The 26,479-nt window shown below is 40.6% G+C and overlaps 1 protein-coding gene across 1 annotated transcript in view; it reads left to right on the forward strand.

The window, feature by feature from the left end:
* The first annotated feature begins 9,897 nt into the window (after window positions 1–9,897).
* The window catches only part of LOC126470297 (polyadenylate-binding protein-interacting protein 1), a 134,676-nt gene continuing 118,094 nt past the window's right edge, over window positions 9,898–26,479 (forward strand). Inside the window, exon 1 of the mRNA XM_050098058.1 lies at window positions 9,898–10,035. Coding sequence (XP_049954015.1) covers window positions 10,033–10,035 — 3 coding nt within the window. The 5' untranslated portion in view covers window positions 9,898–10,032. The remainder of the gene's footprint in view (window positions 10,036–26,479) is intronic.

The following is a 26,479-nucleotide window of genomic DNA, read 5'->3' on the forward strand; positions in this document are numbered from 1 at the left end:
CAAGGTGGCTAAAATAGAGTCATCAGTGATGTCATAGGATTTTTAGGAGTAATTTATGGTTTACAGTGTTGTAAGCAGAAGAGAGGTCAACAAAGGCCACACCAGTGATCATACTGATTCAAAACCATCTTCAATATACTGGGTAAGACTGAAGATCGGTGAAGTGCAGCTTTTACTAGCTTGTTGAGGTATGACACCATGTTCAATTACTTCTGTCTTGCATGTCAGTATCATTCTCCAGAATAGTGATGCAATGAGCTTTCCTCCAGATTTTAGGGATCCTTTTAGAGTGTAAGCAGTTATTAAAAAGGTCCAAAATCCTCCTTAATGTTGCAGGACCAAAACACTTTATTTGTTCGCTACTAATATCGTCCAACCAAGCGGCCTTTCCTGTTTTACACTTGCAAGCTACTCTCTGCGGCTCTTCCAACGGAAAGGTCTAGGCAGCTAGATAACAGAAGTACGCATGTTTATAGAGTTTAGCTTGATGTTTCGGTTATCAGATTTTCCATTCATTAATAGTTCATGAGCAATAACGTTGGCTACTGTGTTTTTTGTGGGATCGCGCTATTTGAATCATTCCTGAGGCGTCTGTGAAGTTTCAAGGCTTTCTCACTGGTTTTGCTGAAATAAGTTTCTTCCACTAGCGTGATCACAACTCTGACTTGGCGGCTGTTATTAATAAGAGTAAATGCAGTCCATGAGTTTCATGGCCAAATGGTTCTTGTGGAAATGATGTACAGTAATGATCAAAGTCTAATACTCTCTGGGGTCAGTTCTTGCACATATGTTGTTCGACATCCATGAGTGACGGACATTCTAGAATATTTATTCACAGCACTTACGAAGTGGTCGTATTGCTCAGAGTGTGGGCTAATATGCATGACTTCTTGATCAGCGAGAGTTTTAAATTTCTTCTAGTTTGCTTTTTGAAAGTTGTATCTGGGGCAAAATGAAACAGGCTGTAGATGTATTGCGGGCAAGTTCTGACACACAATTGGCCAGTGTCGGCACTTAGGAATCAGTGAGCATACTGATTTTATGCACAGTTCTATGATGGTGCCGCTGGCAAATGTAAGGTCAGGATTGTGTCCACACTTCCCTCAAGCACTATTGGAAGATGGTAGCTACTTACTATCACGTACAGGGTGGGGCAAATAAAAGTGGCCCGGGAATAGAGTTTCATGGTACAAAGAAACACAGCATAGGAAAGGAAATACAGTACTAACCTGACTATAGTAGACGTTGAAAGTGATCACCATTCATCTCTTGGCACTTCTGGATTCTGGTCAGCAATTTTCTGAAGGCCGATTGAAGCTGGACAGCTGGAATTGCTGCAATCTCATCCGAAACGTTCCTCTGCAGTTCTTGAAGACTATGGAGGTTGTTGTGATTGTTGTGGCGTAACAAGACAGCTATGCCACACTGAAGTAGCCGAAAGGCACACATAATCTCACGTAGGCTAGATAGAGGTCTGAAACAGGATACGTAATGAATGGTAGCAAGAAAAGTACATAGCTGCTATAATACTTAACTTTTAATCCATCATTGGTATACAGCATTCCTTGATGATACAAGTGAGACTCTATCTTAAAATGGTTAATGGCGCCTTGCTAGGTCGTAGCCATTGACTTAGCTGAAGGCTATTCTAACTGTCTCTCGGCAAATGAGAGAAAGGCTTCGTCAATATAGTCTCTAGCAATGTCGTCCGTACAACTGGGGCGAGTGCTAGTCCGTATCTCGAGACCTGCCTTGTGGTGGCGCTCGGTCTGCGATCACACAGTGGCGACACGCGGGTCCTACATGTACTAATGGACCGCGGCCGATTTAAAGCTACCACCTAGCAAGTGTGGTGTCTGGCGGTGACACCACAGTGATACACATCAGATTTATGGGCTCTCCAACACAAAGAACTTTCCCCCCTTCTAACAGCCGTGTACCGCAAGTCTCTAGAGGAATGGAAGGTTCCAAATGATTAAAAAAAGAGCACAGGTAGTCCCAGTTCTCAATAAGGGTCGTCGAGCAGATGCACAATACTATAGGCCTATATCTCTGACATCGATCTGTTGTAGAATTTTAGAACATGTTTTTTGCTCGTGTATCATGTCATTTCTGGAAATCCAGAATCTACTCTGTAGGAATCAACATGGATTCTGGAAACAGGGATCGTGTGAGACCCAACTCGCTTTATTTGTTCATGAGACCCAGAAAATATTAGATAAAGGCTCCCAGGTAGATGCTATTTTCCTTGACTTCCGGAAGGCGTTCGATACAGTTCTGCACTGTCGCCTGATAAACAAAGTAAGAGCCTACAGAATATCAGACCAGCTGTGTGACTGGATTGAAGAGATTTTAGCAAACAGAACACAACATGTTGTTCTCAATGGAGAGACGTCTACAGACGTTAAAGAAACCTCTGGCGTGCCACAGGGGAGTGTTATGGGACCCTTGCTCTTCACAATATACATAAATGACCTAGTAGATAGAGTCGGAAGTTCCATGTGGCTTTTCGCGGATGATGCTGTAGTATACAGACAAGTTGCAGCATTAGAAAATTGTAGCGAAATGCAGGAAGATCTGCAGTGGATAGGCACTTGGTGCAGGGAGTGGCAACTGACCCTTAATATAGACAAATGTAATGTATTGCGAATACATAGAAAGAAGGATCCTTTACTCTATGATTATATGATAGTGGAAAAACACTGGTAGCAGTAACTTCTGTAAAATATCTGGGAGTATGCATATGGAACGAATGGAAGTGTAATGATCATATAAAATTAATTGTTGGTAAGGCAGGTGCCAGGTTGAGATTCATTGGGAGAGTCCTTAGAAAATGTAGTCCATCAACAAAGGAGGTGGCTTACAAATCACTCGTTCGACCTATACTTGAGTATTGCTCATCATTGTGGGATCTGTACCAGGTCGCGTTGACAGAGGAGATAGAGAAGATCCAAAGAAGAGCGGCACGTTTCGTCACAGGGTTATTTGGTAAGTGTGATGGCGTTATGGAGATGTTTACCAAACTCAAGTGGCAGACTCTTCAAGAGAGGCGCTCTGCTTCGCAGTGTAGCTTGCTGTCCAGGTTTCGAGAGGGTGCGTTTCTGGACGAGGTATCGAATATATTGCTTCCCCCTACTTATACCTCTCAAGGAGATCACGAATGTAAAATTAGAGATATTCAAGCGCGCACAAGGGCTTTCCGGCAGTCGTTCTTCCAGCAAACCATACGCGACTGGAACAGGAAAGGGAGGTAATGACAGTGACACGTAAGGTGCCCTCCGCCATACACCATTGGGTGGCTTGCAGAGTATAAATGTAGAGTTGCTCCATCCTGCTGGAAGTAACTACAGGTCTTTTCCTCCTCCGTTAATGTTCCCTTAAATTCACCTCCAATCGTATCCACTCGACCAGATCACTTTTATTTTCCCCACCCTTTATAAGGGTCACAGATCCAGAATCTGCCCAGTTCAGTACCGACACTCCATTGCCATCATCTTCACTTTAACCTCAGCCAGTACTATGGCAACTGAAGTCGTCTATAACACCCTTTGCTGGCTGGCTATGAAAATTAGGCATTTCTTGAAAAATGACAATTTCTCTAGGAGGTTTATAAACTGATGTTTCTGTAACGCCAAGCAGTTCAATTGTTGTGACCTCAATATTGTTCTTTGCAGTGATTCCAGCAGAGTTAATGTCTAGGCTGGGTTTTGTAAAAATGGTGCTGCCATGCTGACTATGAGGTCGTTTTGCGGCAAGTGTCATGCCAAGTATTTTGGGGCGCCTATGCTGAAGGTCTTTATGTGTCTCCTGGATGAAGAATGTGTGGCAACGACTGTGCTGGCGCAACTCTTCGAGGAGTTCCTCCTTCTGGTTGCTAGAGCCCTCTGTATTGACAGAGGCTATAGTCAAAGCTGACCCTAACAAGGGTGTTTTTGAAACATACTGGGCTGGCATTTCAGTGGATGATGCGTTCGGAGTGGAAAGATTAGCCAGCTGTTATACCGTTACCAGGTGTGATCTAAATCAAAAATATATGCACCACCTAAAGAGAGGCTGCTCTATGTTCCCCAACATTCTGATAAATGGAGCCAGAAATAAGTGAGATAATCCTATTTGTGGTGATCAATATCATAAGTACTAAGGCATGAACTTTTTACTATTGCCAGTGTTACATTATTACGACAATGAGTACTATTTCTATTGCTACTGCTGCTACTACTACACATATGCCTGCATGAGGATTATTTAACAACCTAGAGTATAAGAATTTCTTTTATTATTATTATAATTATTATTGTTATTATTATTACTATTACTAGTAAATTTGCACGTTTGGTTTAACGTTTTGTATTTGATGCAAGATAATGTTTTGTTAAAATCTCTAATTTTAAGTGACTGGTATGATGCTTTTGCATTTAAAAGTTAGCAGCCCTGTCATAGACCATAGGTAATTGTCTTTGATTTATACTGATTGCACAGACACATGATTGTTAAGGTGATATATTGCATGCATAGACATTTGCACCAATATCTGCACAGACAAATCGTTGGCCTAATTAAACAGTATAATAGTGTCCATTTGGATATACTTTACACTAACTTTATGTGGTGTCACCGCCAGACACCACACTTGCTAGGTGGTAGCTTAAATCAGCCGCGGTCCATTTAGTACATGTCGGACCCGCGTGTCGCCACTGTGTGATCGCAGACCGAGCGCCACCACAAGGCAGGTCTCGAGATACGGAATAGCACTCGCCTCAGTTGTACGACGACTTTGCTAGCGACTACACTGATGAAGCCTTTCTCTCATTTGCCGAGAGATAGTTAGAATAGCCTTCAGCTAAGTCCATGGCTACAACCTAGCAAGGCGCCATTAGCCTTACTAGTTTGATAGTTATCGTATGAAATGTCTCATCAAGAACGATGTATACAACAAGGACGATTAAAAGTTAAGTATTAAAACAGCTACGTACTTTTCTTGTTACCACTTATTACGTATCCTGTTTCAGACCTCTATCTAGCCTAAGTGAGATTACGCGTGCCTTTCGGCTGCTTCAGTGTGGCGTAGCTGTCTTGTTACGCCACTACACTTTACGTAATTAATCAGCTGAGTGACTCATTTTGAAGTTCATCATGATCCTACACTTTACAAACTCGGAGACGGAAATATCTATAATCTTCCGTAAAAGGTTTTCCAGTGTTGTACCGAAACCAGATCGCAAAGATATTTATCGAGTATTATTTTGGTCAGACATGACTTCCTTCTTGAATAGATGCTATAACATTATTGTTTATAAACAGTGATAAACTATACAATTCAGTAAGAGACTTGTTATAGCCTATAACAGCCGACTATGTGCCTAATATACAAAAATAGACTGTAGGTTGTCCAGTACTAAGCCAAATTTTAAAAAAATGGTGTGAGAATTAATTTTGTATTTAGCAAAAGAAAATCGTGGCATTAATTCCACAATAACTTCCACCTCCCTCTTGTCTGTAGGGCACATGAAAAAACAAATAAGTATCTACTTAAAAGGATTTCCGTTTGTTCACTGATAGAAACATTTGTGTGTTGTAATTTTACATTGTATGTTCCTTAGGGTGGAGGAGCAGAGAAAGGTTCAGGGCACTCACTTGCCCTTCAGGTGGAAAAATGTTCCTAAAGTGTGAAAGAGCTGCTGTTTTCAATTCAGGATACTAGAGGTTTGGATGAAAGAGCTGTTGATGTGTTTTTTTTTCTTTTTATTTTTTTTTAACACAGCGTCATCTAAGAGGTGTAGAAATTGTGCAGACAAACTTAGAAAATTACAGAATTGAGATATAAATATTGTAGAGCCAGCTTAAGAAAAAGAGGTGTTGCAATTTTCATTCATAACACTCTTAGGTCACAGGTTGTAGATGTAAGTCGATACTGCATTTAATAAGATCCTGAATGCTGAGCATTCAAACTACAACTAGAAAAGCTGTTCATCATAATTAACTATCTACAGGTCACCGGTAGGAAATATCCCAAATTTATTGCTGAGCTAGAAACAGCCCTTACAACACTTTCCAAGAGCAACTGAATCATTTATGTGGAGATATTAACACTGACTTTCTGTCAATAAATAGCAACTATAGACAATTAGAAACGTTGATGTCTTGCTTTAACTTGTATCCAGTGATCTCAATCTCAACAAGGGTAGATGACTGCATCATGATGATCAAACAGCAATCTTAAAACACAGCAACAGAAAAACAGTTAATTTACACACCCAAGTTAGGCATGTCAGAATAATAAACAATGAACCCAATAACTCATTTTAAACATTTTCCGAAACACTTTGAAGCCAGTTTCCCCCAAAAGACATATAAAAACTAAATCAAATGTATGCAAGCAGAAAAAATACAGTAGATAACATCTGGAATTTGAATATCATGTGCCAGGAAAGGGAACATTACCTAGAACAGAGGAAGAGTACACATAAAGCAGTGAAAATAAACTATAAGAAATACTAGAAACTCTTAAACCATGTATTCAGGAAGGCCAAAAATATGCAATAAGCAAAGCAAATATATAGGTCAAACTACACAACAAAAATTATATGAAAAACCATAGTATCGGGAACAAACAGGGACAAAATATCAGAAGCACAGTTCATAGAAAACAGGATTAACCACAGTAATCTGAAAGTGATAGCCTCAAAATTCAATAAGTTTTTCCTCACTGTAGCCAAAAACAAGGAAACACAAAACACTCAGGCTCCTTTATAAGCTATAAAACTACTTAATCTTACGTAATGTACATCAACAATGTCACTCTGCTTCAAATCCGCAACACCTAACGAAATTATAAGAATCATCAGATCTCTAAGAAGCGCCACTTCTTCCGTGTATGATGGAATATCAACCAGGGCACTAAAATTATGTGGTGACTTGATCAGCAACAAGTCTACGGAAACTGGAGTATTTCGTAAGAGATTAAAACATCCTGCAGATGCTAATACACAAAGGCGGTAAGAGACATGTAATATCTAACTATGAGGCTGTCTCGCTGCTGCCAGTTCTTTCAAAATTATTTGGGAGAGTAGTGCACAACAGCTGTATGAACAAGTAACACAAAATGGCTCTTGACACCCTCCCAGTTTTTGCTTTAGCAAAGCACTCTCCATACAAAGGACAATATTCAGTCTCATAAAAGTAATTCTAGATGAACTGAACTGTAAAAGGAATCCTTAGGGATTTTCTGTGATATCACCAAAGTTTTCAACTGTGGAAAACATAACATGTTACTACAAAAACTCCCACACTGCAGCATCAGAAATCAATTATTGGCTTGGCTAGAATCGTACTTGCATAACAGGAAACAAAGAGTTCAGGTGAAACAATAAAATCAGAGTGGGTAACTATTAAGTATAGTGTTTCCCAAGGTTCGATTCTTGGACCACTGATCTTCTTAGTGTTCATTAATGACCTGCCAACAGCAGTAAATATCACTGCAAATATAGTAATGTTTGCTGATTGTGCTAGTATATTGATCAAGGACATGAAATTACCAATGCAGATTACATCTTAAACAATAACACAAGTAGTATACAAATGGTTTATAATAGATAGTCTGTCAATAAACTTCTAAAATACAAATGTAATACAGTTTCAGACTGCAAATAACGACGTTGAATCCCTTGAAATAGATACCAATGAAATTTCATTTCTAGGAATACAAATGGACAATAAATTAAGATGAAATGAATATATTAATTACCTACTCAAAAACTAAGCTCAGTATGCTTTGCACTAAGAGATATTTTGCTCTATGTTGTCACAGAAACAATAATTTTCTCATATTTCCACTCTCTGATCTTGTATGGTAAATATTGTAGGGAAATGCTACAAAAGTGCAAAAAGTTTTTAAAGTGCAAAAACGAGCTGTGAAGTTGATCTGAGGTGTTTCAATTTGGACATCCTGCAGGTACCTATTCAAGACACTTGGAGTATTGACACTTGCAAGTTAATACATCTACTCGCTGATGATATTTAATCAACAACAAAAAACTTTTCCAAACTAACTGTTACATTCACAATGATAACAGAAGTCCGAAACAAAACGTTCACAGAGAACCAGCTAATCACAATATAGCGCAAAAAGGAGTTATCCAGACTGGAATAAGAACTTACAATAAGCTACCACTGAGTATAATAAATGAAATTGATGACCCTCATGTATTCAAAGGGAAACTGACACATGTCATCATAAACAATACTGTACATAATTTAAATGACTTTCTAGAACTATAAGATATGTAAAAGATGTATTATATTATAAATGATGTAATTTGTATGCCAATGTTTGTACTGTTGTATGTCTTGTATTTATATTGCCTGCAGTAGTGTTGTTTTTGTTAAAACCTTGAATATAATATTTTATACCTTGTATTTATATTATTTGCAGTATTGTTTGTTCCTCACCTCTTTCTGCCCATATAGTATTGTATTCATTGACTTGTCTGATATCACAGTACAAAAAGGAAGTTCACAGGAACAAATAAAACTCGGTCAATTAGTCAAGTGTTGGACTTGAACATCTGCTCCTACAAAAAGCGTGTTGCTAAATATCATGAGTGTAAAATGCAAAACTGTGTTCCACTATAGTTGTGCTAATGGAACCACCAAGAAGAAAATCTGAATATGTGTCATCCGCGAATTGGGCATAAAACTTAGGGGAAAAAACAATGCTGATGAAATCATATCGGTGCTAATAAACGAGATTACAAGTCCAAAAACTAAATATGAGGTGCTGCTACAACAGAAAAAATGGACCTAATATGTTAGATAATTGTTTGAAACAGAGAGTAGACAGCAGTACAGTACCCACCCACTTTATTTTGTGAAAACACTGGTGCTGGCACAAAGTCTTATGATAAATGATCCAGAATAGTGAAAACCGGAGTGTGATTGTAAAAGTTCAAAACAAATTCCGTGAACACAAAAACTGTGTTTGTCAAATACGAGTGTTGATCTTAGTGCTCCAGGCAATAGGAGAAGTGAATCGTAGATCTTAAAAATTGACAGATCAACAATGGTATGGAGGAAAGAACATTGAAAGAGCCTCGTAGTAAAAGTACTGTGCCAAAAGTTGTAGAAAATGTTACGATCGGAAATTACTGCGCTTCTCTCAACGGAAATACGTTGTGAAAAGTTACAAATAATGAAGAAAAAGCAAAATAATCAATGATGGACGAAGCAAGAAGGACGTAGAAAGCAGACTAGGATAGGCAAAGAGAGTACTTCTGGCCAATAAAAGTATACTGGTAGCAAACGTAGGCTTTAATTTGAGGATGTACGTTTGGAATAGAGCACTACATCGTAGTTAATGATGGATAGTGGAAAAACCGGAACAAAAGAGAATAGAGGCCTTTAAATGTGGTACTATAAAAGAATGTTGAAAATTAAGTGGACTGATAAGATGGGGAAGTTCTCCACAGAATCACTGAAGAATGGAACGTTTGGAGAAAACTGATACGAAGAAGGGACCGGATGACAGGACATGTGTTCAGACATCAGGGATTAACGTCCATGGTAGTAGAGGGAACGGCAGGTGGTAAAAACGTTTGAGGAAAACAGATATTGGAATATACTAATAAATGACTGAGGACGTAGATGGAGGTATAATAATTTTTACATCTCCATGAGGACGTAGGAAGCAAGTGCTACTCTGAGAAGTTAGTGCAAGTGAGATATTCGTGTTGGGTCGCATCAAACCAGTCATAATACCGATGAAAAGAATGCTGCTATGACTGAATCGAATTATTTAGCTATAAATGCCAGATGTCTAATAAACCATATTCACTAACATCCCACGGCGCGTGTGCAGAAATGCCAATGGCTTTGGGAAAATCATATATCTTTAGTCATCCAAAGAGGTTTACCTGTGTGCGTATTGTATATTTTATAGATGTGTGGACTGTCAGTTTGTTCTGCGTGCGGTGAAGTTCGTGTGTAATCGTTGTTGGTTATTCCTCCTTGTGTATTGTTTTGATACAGCTCCTAAATATGGTAAGTGAATGCCGCTGTTGCTGCTATTGAAGATGTGAATATACGGGATACTACTGCAACGCGAGAAAGGAATGCCGGCTGCTGCATTCATTGCGGTCAGACAAAGTGAACTGAGTATTTTAACAGGAAATATATGACTGTATATGCGCACACACCTTGATTGTTGAATTTTGATTGCCGCTTTACGTTTTGTAAGTGAAAGTAGCAGATGCGTAAGCAAACTGGTATCAGGGGACCTATAACACCCCACAGGTCATCGAAATTCCAAGATGAAGTATATACCAAGTTCCAGAAGTAATTGTGCAATCAAAGTTGTATCTGAACGTTATTTTTTTTTCTTTACGCTTTAATTATTACTTAACTGCGAAGAATTATAATTGTTCCCGCAGTCAGTTGACCTAGCTGCTCTTTTTTTATTGTTTTTATATGTTTTACATCAATTTACAGCCTTTCCCTTACAATCGTGTAGCGAGTGGGAATATAAAATTTCAGATCTTTATCGTGGATCTGAATGTGGGCGTTTTTTCTTTACATTTGGAACGCCAGTGTAAATAGATGCTGGAAGACAGATACAAACTTATCTGAAAAGTCATTACGTGCGTGCCTCGTTTATATAGAGAATTATATGCCCTCATGAATGTTTACGGTGAATAATGGGGAAGAGCTTTGAGGAGTTACTAATTAGAAATTTCCCAGTTTCTCTTCATGAAACAAAAAAATGTATACTCAAGCGTTACAATAGGTAATAATTAAATTTGTAGTTAGCAACTGAAAGCAACAAGTCATATTCGTTGTGGCGACCTTTACATATAAAATAAACAGAGCCTCCCGATATCACTTCTCATTAGTGCATAATGGAGTGAAACAGTCTGGAATTAAAGTTATCAAAACCTCGCCACATGGTACTACTACCCCCGCAATTGTTTCATATAACATTAATATTTTAATGAACCATAGTTGGTTTCGTGTTCCACGGATCGTTTCGCACGATAAACCGTAATGGAGTTGAACGAATAATTTCACATTCAAATCGCAAATTCAATAATTAATTTGTAAATATGGCTTCATGATGAACATTAAGATGTTTATTTTTAATATAGAGAAGTTAGTTAGTTATTCCTGCACACCACCTTTTAAAGATCACAATGATTGACATTCTTCTACAGAATAGAATTTATCAAGCAGAAACTTTCTCACTTTGCTTCCAAATTTTACTCCGCACTCTGTATGACGTGTTATATCACTCGGTGAGTTATCAGACATTATAGTTACAATATTGTGCACACCTTTTTGTGCTAAAGACATCCTTAGTTGGGAGTAATAATGTTATTTTTTCTTCTGGTATTGTAATTATGTACAACATTGTTACTTTTGAACTGTAGTGAATTATTTAGGGCCTACTACAAACTCCAGGAGGAAGTAAATATATAGTGAAGCAATAGTCAGAACACCAAATTCCTTAAATAGGTCATTTCAAGATGATGTACGTGAAAACCATGTATTATTATTACAGCACCTTTTTGGGCATTAACGACTTCCTTTCTTACGGATGAGTTTTTCCAGAACATTATTCCACCTGTCATTATTGATTAAAAATGTTGGATTACTGATTTATCTCCCGAAGATTGGCTATGATTTTGAGTACAAATGTGGCAGAACTAAGTCATTTTAAGGGTTCCAATATTTCTTTCTTCTAATGTAAATTCCCATAAATATGGACACCTAATAATTTTGAAGTTTCCACCCAATTAATCATTACCTCACAAAGTGTTAAATTTATCATTGTGTAGTATACATAGATGAGCAGAACTTATATATTATTGTGGTTAAATTTTTGTGATTGATATCGGACTTTCAGGCACTGTAGCACATCAGACTGAAAAAAAAAGGATGTTTCTTGGATAGATCTTTGTGCTGTAGCAGTGAAAGTGCATATTTGCGCAGTAATAAAGTATAAATATGATATGATATACAAAAATTCTACTGTTTTCTTTTTAAAATTGAGGGGGAGACCATTTACAGAATATCAGTCAATGATATTTTTAAGAACATTGTTTACCATTTCTTCTGTTTCTCTATATATGTATGAACTGATTACAGTACTAGTGTCATCTGTGAAAAGATCTAATTCTGCATGTTTTATATTAAATGGAAAGTCGTTTACATATGTGAGGAAGAATAGTGGAGCTAAGACTCAGACCTTTACACAATTTCTCCCCAGTCAGAATTATGTCCCTGAACTATATGTTTCGAATTATGAAGTACAACTATCTTCATTCTTTTGGTTGGATATGACATCCATTCGTTGGCTGAACCATCAATTCCCCAAAACTTAATTTTATCTAGGAGAATACTCTGATTCACACAGTCACTACTGATTATGAAGCGTAGTAGGGCTGACATAAAGAATTTCAGTAGAAAATTTATGGAATAGTAGTAAAATAGAGTAGATCCACTTAATTGTCATGAGTTTTCCATGTCTTCATGAAAGTTGCTTAGTTATGGCTAGTACAGTGCAGGATGTTAAAATAATGTTTCAGTAGTGTCTGAAGAACTAGCTCATTAATGGCATTGAAAGTATGTAATGTAGCTTAAAATTTTTACTACACTTGTGCTTGTAGACTTCTTGTTCAGAGGAAATTTAAATAGTGACAACCACTGCTTTTTTAACATTATGTCATTCTCACCATAATCTATTATGTAGAAGGAACTACTTTGGAAGAAAGTGATCACTATCCATAGGAAGGTATTGAGATTAATCTCTGTGCTACTGGTGCCTCTGAGTTTACTGTTGTAGGATGTGTGCGTGTGTGTGATAAATTGATGTGAATGTAGATATGGAGCTATGCTGCTGATAAAGTCTGTTACCACAAACTTTATTTTGCATTAACATTCAGTAACTGTGCCAGCACTCAGCCAACTTAATCTAGACCTAAGGCTGTGCTACAGATCAGTGCCACACCATGAAAGAATTCAGCAGGGACCAGCATCACACTATAGCCCTCCAACTGAATGTATACTGCTGTGAAACTTCACGGCATATTGAAATTGTGGGCCAAGCCTGGCCCCAAGGCGCAGTGGTTAGCACACTGGACTCGCATTCGGGAGGACGACGGTTCAATCCCGTCTCTGGCCATCCTGATTTAGGTTTTCCGTGATTTCCCTAAATCGCTTCAGGCAAATGCCGGGATGGTTCCTTTGAAAGGGCACGGCCGATTTCCTTCCCCATGCTTCCCTCACCCGAGCTTGCGCTCCGTCTCTAATGACCTCGTTGTCGACGGGACGTTCAACACTAATCTCCTCCTCCTCCTGGCCCCAAATCCAAACCCTTTCCTTTTATGTGCAACACGATTTCCAACTGATTTAGAGAACTGCCTATGGAAGACAAGAACCTGGGTCTGAATCCAGTCCCAACCCATAGTTTGTCTGCAAGGAACATTTATTAACTGTTGTTATGATAGATTTGATTCCTGTTATAATCTTTAAGGAGGTAGTTTTTACAGTGAAATTAGGCCCCTATGATCAGTATGTGATGATTTTCACTTAAGATTCATTCATGTATAAATCAGTGTTCAGTAAAGGTGAAGCTGTCCTTAAACTGAATGCTCATTTGAACACGACAGTGTTTTACTATGCCCATTCCTGTTGGTGGTAGTCTACTGTTGCCGTCCTATTTTGAGCTGACTGCCCCCCCCCCCCCACCCCACCCACCCCCCCAGTTATAGGAGGACCTACAGTTTAACTTGTCATTTTTTCATGCATACAGATAAATGAATGTTTAATGGGAATATAAATTGTGGTTGTAGTTTGGATACAGACAGCAAGGAAGTCAGTTATCTAGTGACTTTGTCTACCTTGAAAATTACGTAGCTGACACTCATACACCCCTCCACAACACAAGAATTTATTATACTCTTTTTGTTTGACAGGTATAATAAAATTTGTATTTTAAAACTCGTAGAGTTAGGAAATGTTAAAGTCAGTGCTGTAAATTCACATTTCACTGAGTACCATGTTAACACCAATTCCCCACAAAATCTGTTCCATTATTCTTGAACACGAAATTTGAGAGTTATGCCCTTTCTCCCTTTTTGAGAATTGCTTAATAAGACATAATTGTACCTCTGCAGTTACGTAGGAAGCTCTTTATCTCTAAAAGCCAGTGAACAAGATTTCAACCAATCTCTGAACAGTGTAATTCTTAGAAGAATTGAAGCTTTCAGTACCGTTTAACCAACCAGTCACTTTTCAACCTAACAAAGACCTCAGGCTATGCCACAAGTGTGTCTGTAATCAGCTGAAAAAAGAAAAACTAATATTGTCAAAGTTAAGTTACTTCTGTTTATGCCCATATAATGTCACAGGACATCATTATGTTATAGGTCAAAGCTGACATCTGCTGTCGATAGTTTCAGTTAGCAATAATTTTCATTCACACCATGATTATATTCTGTTAAAATGCTCAGTGCTTTTTGTTGAGCTGCATCTTCACTGGCAGCGTGTAACTGAAGCAAATTGCCTTAACAGTGGAATCGCTGATTCACCTGTAGACCAGGACGAGCCCTCTTACGTGCACTTAATAACCAAATTTAATATTGAATGATCCCATGTTAAACCAGCCAACAGTTCCTTCTAGGAATGCTTTAAACCTCATCAAACTTTTCTGCTTTTTCTCATTATGGTGGTGGTATGAGTATGAGGCACTAGGTTATCCTGGTCAGTGTTTCCATAATATGAGCTGTTTTTATATTGAATTGTCCCAGTCCCCTCCAATTTTTTAATTTTTTAAATCACTGGGTCTATTGAAAAATGGCAATATAAGGCACCTGCATCCTATGTTGCAATTAAAGTGGTGTACTTGGTTGCGGGATACCACCCGTCTGCTTTGACCTGTGACGTAGTTGCGCTGTGCCGCGATGTATTGTGTGATGTCACTGAGCCACGGTGTGTTTGTTTTGGTATGGAAGTGAAATGTGGTGGTTATGTGTTTGTGACGTGTGTTGTTATGTCATTTAGTGTGCTACAGTCACCATGATGTGGAGTGTACAAAATTATGTGGTGGCACGATGGGATATATTGTACAGAATGTTGTCATATAAAACAAAATATATCGAGAAATTTAAACTGTACTCTTAGGTGACTGCATAACCACTAATTGGAGCAATGTTTTTAATTAAGTCGTGGGAGAAGGTAGGTGGACCAATGTTTATTAATATATTAAAATGTGCAGCTGTTATTAATAAACATTGATCCACTTACCTTCTCCCATAATTTCATTAAGAGACATTTATTCACCCACCTTTTCCCATGGTTTGATTAAAAATCATTGATCCACTTATGATGTTTATGAAAACTATTTTCTCATGGGTTCTGCTGTCTTGTCCTACCCAATTATTCATTCATCATGTTCACTTCCCATCATTCACCACGCATGCACTTACTTACTGCAACATGCAACAGAAAAGAACCAGACACTCAGCTATATAAGTGAACTGGAGAGTGGGTTGCCAGTGTTTGTAGTTGTTTTGGGGCGGGGGGGGGGGGGGGTGTTAGTTGCTATCCTGATCTACAGTTGAGCTATAAAGGTTAACTGGAGAGTGGGATACCGTGCTCTTCTTTTAGTGTGTTTTTTATGCTTCTGTTGTGTTTTATTTTTTGCCAGTTAAGTGTCGTTGTCATCCCCCCCATCCACCAGTGTTGCACCTAGTATGGTGTTGTTGCTTTTATTACTGAATTTTTAGTTTGTCCCCATCCAAAAACCCCTTTTTTTCGTGTGGTTGTCCCGCTAATTTTATTGGGTTTAGTTTGTGTGTTATTTCGCTTCGCATTTGTATTTTTTGCGGGTGTTGTGATAGATCTTTTGGTCGCCATGTTGGATGTGCTTGAAATAGGGGTTTTTGCCATGGTGGTGATGTCGTTGGTCAATGCAGACTGGTGGTGTCCCAGTCTCCAACCATCCCCAGTGGAAGAATAGGGTACATGTCAGATGGACCATCCTCAGTGTGACCTTAACTTATCTGTGATTAGGTTCAGTTTTTGTTCGACAAACCCAAAAAAGAGATGATTCTTTTGGGCATGGAATGTGTCAGAAAGTATAACATAAAAAACATAGAACATCTGAATATAATGCTCACTTCCCTGAGATCATTTGTCAGGAGATTGTCAAGATATGTGAATACATTGCAGTAAACTGGAACTGCTAATATTTACAGAATTAATACCGTGTCAGAATGAAACATACTTATGCATTTGTAATAAATTTATCATACCCAAAATAACTAATCTTGACTGTTGTGACCAAGTGCCGTCAAAACGTAAGCTGGTCTAACAGTCCTGCTAAGATATTCATTTGTAGAGTAGATAGACTTGCCTAACAAAGTGTTTCAAACTTTGTTTAAACAGTGATTTATCTAAAACCAAGTTTTTAATGGTTTTTTAAGGGCGTAAGCATACAGCTCGTCAAATCCTGTGGTGTTGATAAGTGCAACGGGAATCTATTGTCAGCTGCTTACAACAGGTGCCTCTTGCACTTACAATGGCTCCAAATATCACCAGTGGAGACATTGCGGGTGTAAACATGATCTGTGTATTACTGAAACTGGTTACCATAACACAAAAATAAATGTGCCCTGAACTTTTGGTGCGTGTAATATCAGTGGCTTGAGAACTGTTAACATTTATGACTTGTTGATGGCTACATTTTTATGACATATATAATCTGAAGCTAAGAAGAAAAAAATCCACAGTATTAAAATTTGTAGTCACAGCCACTTGTGCCCACCTGAAATTTAGCTGTGCGATTCCAGTTGCTGTTTCATGTTCTTGTGTTGACACTGAGATATTGTTAAAAATTTCGAAGTGATTTTAATTTAAGTGTAATTAGCACGTTATTTTTCCTAACATTTTTCTGTATGTATGCTTTTTGTGTTTTGTTTCAGTTTGTCAAAGTAATTTTCACTTTACTTTCTGTATTTCCCCTCCTCCCTACATTGTACACTTACGAAAGATCAAAGAATCAAAATTGTGTAAGACCGACATTCCCAGAGAGGTATTTTAACTGTGGGAATGGAAGAGCCTACCCACAGCAAGTTGAACGAATCATTGTAGCTCACCTTTGTATGGGTCACTATCCTTTAATCCATTACTCACTCCTTCCCCATAATAAGCCTCTAGAATGGAGTGAAAAGTAACATAATTATAACATTGTGCCATATTTTAATTGAAGATTGGTAGTATTCTGATTAGAGGACATTAAACAGTTCAACCGAGAGCATGCCTTCTGCTTTACTGATAGTTGGAAGAGTGCAGCACAAGTTTTAAAATTTTGTGACGAATCAGGACTCCTTGCCAAGTTGTTGGTTCCTCTCTCTGTTTTATTTATTTTGTTTTATTAGTGGTCAGCCAGGAACATATATTTGGGGAAAAAGTTTGTGATTTTTTTTTTAAAAAAAAGGATGATGATTGAAAGAGCGCAAAAAGGAAAAACAAACTTGGCATATATCACACTTAATCAGTTAAGTTGACAGATGGCTTATCAACAACAGAGAGAACCCTCCCCTCCCCCCCCCCCCCACCCCCCCCTTCCTGCTTGCCGCTTTTTGACAGGTTCGTGCTTGGCTCCCACGGGGCCCCAGCCTTTGCAGCATCTTTTCCCTTCCATGCTGCATGTCTATCCTCTTGCTATCCCTTTTCCATCCCTTGGGGAACATGTCTGGTATGTTGTTGGAAATGTTTTGCAGAGTCAGTCTACCGATATCAGAACAGCCTCTCCACTGTCTTTCGTTCCTTCTGTCTATTTTTTGTTGCCGTTCTTCTATCCTTCCTCTGCTTTGGCGTTTGAGGTTCCTCTTTCTTCTTTCTCCCTATGCGCTCCTGAAGAACAGCCCATGCATCAGACACGTAACAGGTGAACAAGTGACTAGGTGATTCATAATTCCCAGCCCTGGGTTGACAGGTAGGGTTTGTATGTACCCCCTGGTAAAGGTCATGTCCAGGAAGGGGTGATTGACTGAGCTGCTCTCTTCGTAAATTGCCATTTGGTCCTTCTGTCAGGCGTTTGGGAGGTGTGAACAATCACCTAAGTTGGGTGCGCCCCTTTCTGAGGGGGTGGGGGGCAGTTGGAGGGAGCACGCCATCAGAGATGCTGACAATAGTGGGAGATTTTCTCACAATGAGCCAATAATCTTCTTCACAGTCTCCGTCTACTAAACATAAACAGAAAGAGGCAAACAATTCAAAGACCCACCCAGCTGCACCACGGTTCCTCGTGGTTTCATGTACAGAAGACCACCAGTCCGTAGCTACAGTAAAGCTGTTTATTATTCAGAAAGGTGCTGATGCAATTACTGATCCTGTGAAATCCCACTCTCATTTATGAAATGGCACTTTATTTTTGGAGACTAGGTCTGATTCTCAAGCACAACTGCTTGCCACTTCACTCCTCCATCACTATCCTGTTGGTGTTGAGGCCCGTCAAACGCTGAATTATTCCCGTGGTGTTATTTACACTAGGCTGCTTGATGGTCTGACCAAGCCAGAAATCCAAACACATCTCTCTGATCAGGGTGTCATTGCAGTCGATCAGGTGATGAAAAAAGTAGATGCATCCTTAGTGCCCACAGGTGCTCTTTTTCTTACTTTTGATAGAGTGGTGTTTCCATCAAAGATCAAAGCAGGCTATGAAGATATCACAGTACGACCATACATTCCGAACCAGATACGCTCCTACCAGTGTCACTGTTACAACCACACTCGAGAGTCCTGAAGACATCCGGCCAAATGTGTAACCTGTGTTAGGGATACTGACGAGGGTGATTGTCTGCCTCCTCTTTCCCGCTTTATCAACTGCAATGGCGACTGTGCCGCCGCCGCCTCCTCCTGAGATTGTCCCATGTATCTCGATGAACGGACTGTCCAGGAGATGCAGATGGAAAAAAAAAGTGCCTTACCTGGTCACTTGCAAGTCGTTCGCTAGTTGGAAACACTGTGTTTTATCATCCAGCACATACAGTACTATTCTTGTGACATCTTGCTCCACGAAGGACATGGCCACGCTGACATGTGACCTCAAGTTTAGCACTGCGGTGTGAAATTGCACAGGGTCATGGTAGTGTCTCTGTCTCCTCTTCATCTGTGCAACAAGCCACCAAACTTTCGCCTCACGGGGTGAAGTTACTTGCTACACAACTGGCAGGCTGGGAAGGAATACTGTCTCGAAGACTTCCAATGTCCCTCCAGCCAACAAACATGTGAGTTTTCCTCTGCCAACCAGAAAGGCACCAGGAACTCAAACAAGGAGAAACGGTCTTCTTCTTTGCTGACTTGGAGATCCTCTTTGACGGTGTCATCAAGTGATACCCCGCCCAGCTGACCTGTGTGACACCGGTGCACACCGTCAACCGTTTTTCTGCCCTGGACTCTGCAGACAAACAAGAGGAGGATTTTGACATCTCTGTAGACCTCACGGAGCAGGATCCTTCAGCCTCTGTGCCCTGTAGCAGAGTGTCTTGGAAGGCTGGCACTCAGCAGCTGCCGAGGTGACACCTCTTCATTTTTCCCTTGTCATGATTCTACTCCAATGGAATGTTTGCGGCCTTTGATCAAACAAAGAGGACTTACGGCTGCTCTTAGAATTTCAGTGTCCCCTTGTATTTTGCCTCCAGGAAACTAAATTGCATCCTCACAACTGCTCTGAGTTTGCGCATTTTTTCCTGGTTCACTTTGCCTCCCACCCACCCCTCTCCCCACACCACCACCCCCCACCCCCAAGGACAGAATTCCACCTCATGGAGGAGTCATGCTGCTCATCTGGGTTAATGATGATAATCAACCCATCTCCCTGAAAACCTGGCTCCAAACTGTTGCAGTCTGCATTTTCCTTCTTCACTTTCCCTTTTGGCTTTGTACTGTTTACATCCCTCCGTCATTTGATGTCACCAAGGCAGCCCCTCTCCAGCTTATTGGGCAGCTGTCCCACCTCTTTCTACTGCTCGGTGACTTTAATGCGCACCATGCCCTTTGGAGTCCTCCCAGATCCTGTCAAAGAGGTGCACTCTTGGATGATCTTCTCACTGTCTTAACCTCATCTGTCTTAACAGTGGGGCACCCACATTCCTTTCAGACTCCATGCACACATATTCCCATTTGGACCTATCCTTCTGCAGTGCCCAGCTTGCCCATCATCTCGAGTGGTCCATTCTCTGTGACACGTACTTGAGCAGCCATTTCCCATGTGCTACCCATTTGCTGACACCTACCCCGCCTCCATGCACACCCAAATGTCAACTTTCTAAGGCTGACTGGAGGCTTTACTCCTCCCTGGTGACATTTGACGAACAACATTTACCCAGTTGTGATGACCAGATGGAATACTTTATGAACGGTATCGTTACCGCCCCAGAACATTCCATTCCTTGCACTTCCTCTCTATTGTGCTGTGTCCCTGTCTCTTCTTGGACTGAGACATGCCGTGATGCAATTCGCATGCAGAGCCGTGCTCTCCACGTTTTTTTAAGTCATGCTATGACGGCAAACATTCATTATAAATAGTTGTGTGCATAGTGTCATCGTCTTCTTTGTGATAGCAGAAAAGCTAGCTGGATTTCATTTATTAGTTCTTTTAACAGTTCCACACACTCTTCTGTGGTGTGGGCCAACCTCTGGTAGCTCTCTGGGACCAAGGTCCATTCCCCAATTTCTGGTCTGACTGTAGCAGGTGATGTCATAGTTGATCCTCTTGCTATCTCAAACACATAGGGCCACTATTTTGCAGAGATTTTGAGCTCCACCTACGATCACCCTGCTGTCCTCCATCGGAAACAAGTGGAAGAGGCTTGAGCGATACTCTCCTCTTCTCAGAACTGTGAGTGCTATAATGCTGTCTATATTATGAGGGAGCTAGATCATGCTCTCACTTCATCCCGATTCTCTGCCCCAGGACCAGGTGATGTTCACGTTTAGAACCTTTCTCTTGCGGGCAAGCTCTTTCTCCGACATACATACGATCGCATCTAGGGAGAGGGCACATCTGTCAGACGCTGACGTGAAGCCACAGTCATATCCGTACCTAAGTCCGGTAAGGATAAACACCTTCCTTCTAGCTACTGACCTATTTCTCTCACCAACTGTGTTTGCAAGGTGATGGAATGTATGATTCATGCCTGGCTTATGTGGTTGCTCAAGTCTTGGAATTTACTATCCACTGTACAATGTGGATATCGAGCTCACTGTTATGCAGCTGACCATCTTGTCACTTTTCCCCATTGATGTCGTAAATGGTTTTCTGCGGAAAACACATACTGGTTGTGTTTTTCGATTTGGAGAAAGCCTACGACACCTCCTGGAGGACTGGTATTCTTTGTACTCTCTACATGTTGGGCTTCCGAGGTTTTATGCCTAGTTTCCTTTAGGAATTTTTAAAAGACGAAGGTTTCATGGTATGTGTGGGTTCTGCTTCATTGGACACCTTTATCCAGGAAAACTGTGTGCCTCAGGGTTCTGTCCTGAGTGGCGACCTCTGTGCTATTGTTGTCAACCCTATTATGGCCTGTCTCCTGTGGGGCATCTCCTGCTCCCTTTTCGTTGATAATTTTGCCATGAATTGCAGTTCTCTATGGACTTCTCATTGAGCGGCCTCTTCAGTGATGTCTCGGTCATCTTTACTCATGGAGCATCGACAGTGGCTTTCATTTTTCCTCTGACAATACAGTTTGTATGTATTTCTGGCTGAGCAGTTGGTTTTTTTTTTTTTTCCCCCCCATCTTGGGCCTGTTGTTCTTCCGTTTGTTGAAACTACTAAATTCCTGTGGCTCATGCTCGATAGGAAACTTTCTCAGTCCTACCACGTGTCTTACCTGGTAGCCCACCGTATGCAGTCCTTCAATGCCGTACTTGTCCTCAGTGGTACTTCCTGGGGAGCAGATCGAACTACCATCTTCCGTCTGTACCGGTCCCTTGTCCTTTCAAAACTACATTGTGGGTGTTTTGTTTACGCATCTGCATGTCCGTCCCTCTTATGCCATCTCAATACTATCCACCATCGTGGCATCCATTTGGCCAGTGGCGCCTTTTACACTAGCCGAGTTGAGTGTCTACGTAGAAGCTGCCGAACTACTTCTGTCCTACAGCCATGACTTTCTCCTCATTAGATTTGTGTGCCGTTCATCTGTCACGCGCGGCCACCCATCCTATGCCACCTCCATCGATTACTCATTTGATTGCCAGTATGGGGCACATTCCTCTTCTGTTACCTCTTGGAGTTCACATTTGGCTCTTGCTCTGGCAGCTTAACGCTACCTGCCACTTTCCCAATAGGTGTAAAGCCTTCACCTTGGCTTCATGTGGTGGCTCATGTTCACCTTGGCCTTCATTCGCTTCCAAAGGACACTACTCCTGCTTCGCTGTATTGCCTTCAGTTTCATGACCTCCGCACGGAACGTCGCGATAGCACCTTCATGTACACTCATGGTTCTCCGACTGCCCGTTGTGTCAGGTGTGCCTTTGTCATTGGTACTGACGTTTTTTGGTATCGGCTTCTGGAACACTGCTCAGTATTTACAGCAGATCTCTATGCCCTGTATCAGGCCTTACAGTACATCTGGCGACACAGGCTTTTCAATTGCGTCATCTGCTCCGACTCTCTGTGCCCTTCAAAGCCTCTGTGTGCTGTACACCATTCATTCCTTAGTGCAACGGGTCCAGGAAAGTTGTCACTTGCCGCTCTTGATGGAGCCACTTTGATGTTTATGTGGGTCCCTGGTCATGTCGATCTGACAGCAAACGAGGCCGCTGACGCTGCTGTCGAGGCTGCAGTCCTCGTTCCAGAACCCCCTGGTTGTTATATTCCCTCTGATGACCTGTGTTGGTGTCTGTCAGCAGGTGGTGTCACTTTGTCATCACCACTGGTCCTCACTCCATGGGAACAAGCTCCGGGTAATTAAGCCTCTCCCAGCAGATAGGACGACCACCTCTCGCCGTGAGATCATTTTAAGTAGGTTGCGTCACAGGCACTGTCTTTTTAGACACCACTTTGTGCTCATTACCCTCAACCTTTGATGGTTCACCATGTCCTGACAGAATGCCCTTTTTTTTTTAAGCAGTTACATTCTCATTTGTGTTTGCTGTCTGAGTTATCGGCAGTTTTAGCCAACAACATGTGAGCTGTAAACCGCATTTTATTTTTTATATGGCAAAGGAAATTTAACCTTTAGTTCAAGACCTCCATTTCTCTATGGCTTATTTTATAAGTCTTTCTCCTTTTTTCTGTGTTTAGCTCAGTTCTCTTCCCTCAATTGGGATTAATGTGTAGTCGTTTTTAACTCCTCTTTGTTTTTGTGTTCTACTGTCGTGACATTGGCGTATATGACCCTAGTTGTTTTTGCGCCTTAAAACGAAACAAACAGAAAGTTGTGCAAACATTTCCAGATTTATTTAAATACTTGTTTACTTAAAAAATTAGTCGTAAATGTACAAAGTCAGTATTGGGGTAATGACATTCCAGAAGTAGTGCCAAAAGAAATATTTACAGCTGTTTGAGATACAAATAAAGTAAATGTCTGAGGAAATTATATGTGAACAAAAATGAGACTTTAGACAAAGGACCTACCAGTTTTGAGTAGTGGATATAGCACAGGGGATCATTTGTAGGGCTTCAATAAAATTAAATTACAGGTACTTAGCTTGGGTCAGAGTGATGGTAATGCTGCCATTAAAAAAATAAAATAAAACTGAAAAAAATAACTAAACTTTTGTTGATGTGCAGGTTGGTATGAACCCCAGAGTGCTGTTGGGCATAGTCCAGTTGACGGCGATATTTCCCTGGCTTCTTTCGCTTTGAGAACTATCTCATCTAGTCAGTTGTATTAAATATCTAGTGTGCACTGCTCAGCCTCTTGAATCATAATGTAATCCATTTTTACACACGCTTCTGGGGCATACATTTTCTTATTGATGATGTGAATGTGGTCTGTAAATTTTTCATATCCTCTCCCGTGCTTCATAGAGATGTTACTAAGTAGCTCTTGGTGGTGACTAGTGGTGCCTCTCGTACAGTAATGCTCACACAATCCCACTGCAAAATCTGCTTGAGTTTTCACTCACTGTAACTTGTCATGACACATTATGAGCACATATGCATCACTTGTCAGCTTTAGACGTACTGTATTCAGCATCAGCCCTCTGATCTCTTACCCAAGGTCACTGCAGTCTCAAATTGTCCAGAAAAACTACTTCTTCCCCAGGTTTCCTGCTCAGATGGTGTTAACAAATCAGATAGTGTAAAATCCAGTGTTGGCTAAGAGAGACTGTATGGTGAAGGTGTTTCTCCCCTTCTGGCTATCAAAAATTATTTAGTTCCTCACTCGTACCTTGGTAATTGACACATTGCTCTGAAAGATTGTTTGAGACGTTGTATAACTTCTTGTGTGGTAACTTTCTCGACCACTGACATCTTGTAATTGCTGTGTATTAAAAATAAAATGTATAAAATGGCCAGACAGGTTGCACATGCTGGCAGCACTCACCCATTAATCTCTGATAACCAGTATTTGTGGTGTCGATTGGGCAGCACCCATGCAGTCACTAGAATTGAGCTTCTGCATATTGATCCCACTCTGTCACCAATTGTTGTGAATCATATAGACTGTGATGTCAGGATGGCCAGCCTAGTCCACATTCAGTGAGCTGTGTAGCATTCACACATTAGTGGATTCTGCATTACAGACCCTCATAAGGCGAGAGGTGAGAACATATCGTGTACCGAGGAATATTGTCATACAAGATCATTTTGGTGGTCCAGTTGTTATGGTATATGGAGGCATAATGTTGCAGGTGTGTAATGACCTCCAAGTCTTTGAACACAGTACTCTTGACTGGTCATTGTTATTGTGAAACTTTGCTTCTTTTCCATGTGCATTTACTTGTAGGTGTATTGGGCCCCAACTTCATTTTTATGGATGACAGTGTGCTACTACATTGAACAGTGCAGATGGAGAAGCTTGTGGAATGAGATGATATTCAGCAAATGGACTGTCCTTCCCATTCCCTCCATCCGAAACTCATCGAGCACATGTGTGATGCATTTGGGAGACGTATTTCAGCATGTCCACATGTGCTAACAGCCATCTAGCAGTTGAAACTTCCTGGCTGGCAGATTAAAACTGTGTGCTGGACCGAGTGTCTAACTCGGTACCTTTGCCTTTTGTGGCAGGTACTCTATTGACTGAGCTACCCAAGCACGACTTGTGATCCTTCCTCACAGTTCTACTTCTGCCAGTACCTCATTCCCTGCCTTCCAAACTTCACTAAAGTGCTCCTGTGAAACTTGCAGGACTAGCACTCCTAGAAGAAAGAATATTGTGGAGATGTGGTGTAGCTACAGCTTGGGATATGCTTCCAGAATCAGTTTTCATTCGGTATTGGGGTATGTGTTGATATGAATTAAAAGAGGAAGTCTAGCTGTGACGACGGGTCATAAGTAGAGTTCGGGTAGCTCAGTCAGCAAAGCGCTTGCCTGCGAAGAGTGACGGTACAGAGTTCAAGTCTGTCTGGCACACAGTTATAATCTACCAATAAGTTTCATATCAGTGCACACTCAGCTGCTGAGTGAAAATTCATTCTGTATCCAGCAGTTGTCAAACTCGATGATGGAGGAATGTAATGCCTTACCAGAACAACTCCTTACCAATGTTGTGCCCAGCATGGGACCACATTGGAGAGTGTGCAACGCTGGACATGGTGATAACACACCCTTTTAAGAACAATGGCCCTCCTTTTGTAATGTCCAGGGGACCATCATAAATTACAGTGACTTTAGTACGATTATCATCTTTGAAAATAAATGTCATTTCTGGATGTCTCATTGCATCTCTCTTTGTTCCCTTCTGTACTATGCTGTAGCAATTCTTTCAATGTCTGATCAAAGTTTCACTGAGCTATGTTACTTGGCAGTGGCACATCATTTGAAAGTTACTTTCATTCTTAAGTTTTGCACACTGGTGTACTTCTAGAAATCCTCACTCCCTTTTTCATTTACATTTGCATTTTTACAGTTCTTTTTGTGTCATGCACCCTGATATTAAATAACATCATTGTGAGAGAGACCATTAACTGAGGGAATAATGATATGGCTTTTCAGTCTCTCCTCCTTCCTGAAATGTTCTGCTTATGCAGAATGTCCACAAAGCCACTTCCAACCTTCTCCTTTCTACCACTTTCTGTTGTTGCATGTCCACTAGATTCGTGTCATCCTTAATGTGATCTCTTCATCTTTTTCATACTCCTTCAGATGGTCTTCTTCTAGATTCTGTCCATTCCAGAGCTGTTCTTAATAACCTTTCTTTTCCCATTCTTTTAATGTAGCCAAACGAGTCATGCCCATTCTCTCTATAGTTTTTAAGGGGTAGATCTGTTTGTCTAGGTCCATCATTCTGATCCATAGGTCAAAACT

The sequence above is a fragment of the Schistocerca serialis genome, chromosome 3 (assembly GCF_023864345.2).
Source record: "Schistocerca serialis cubense isolate TAMUIC-IGC-003099 chromosome 3, iqSchSeri2.2, whole genome shotgun sequence".
Lineage (NCBI taxonomy): Eukaryota > Metazoa > Arthropoda > Insecta > Orthoptera > Acrididae > Schistocerca > Schistocerca serialis.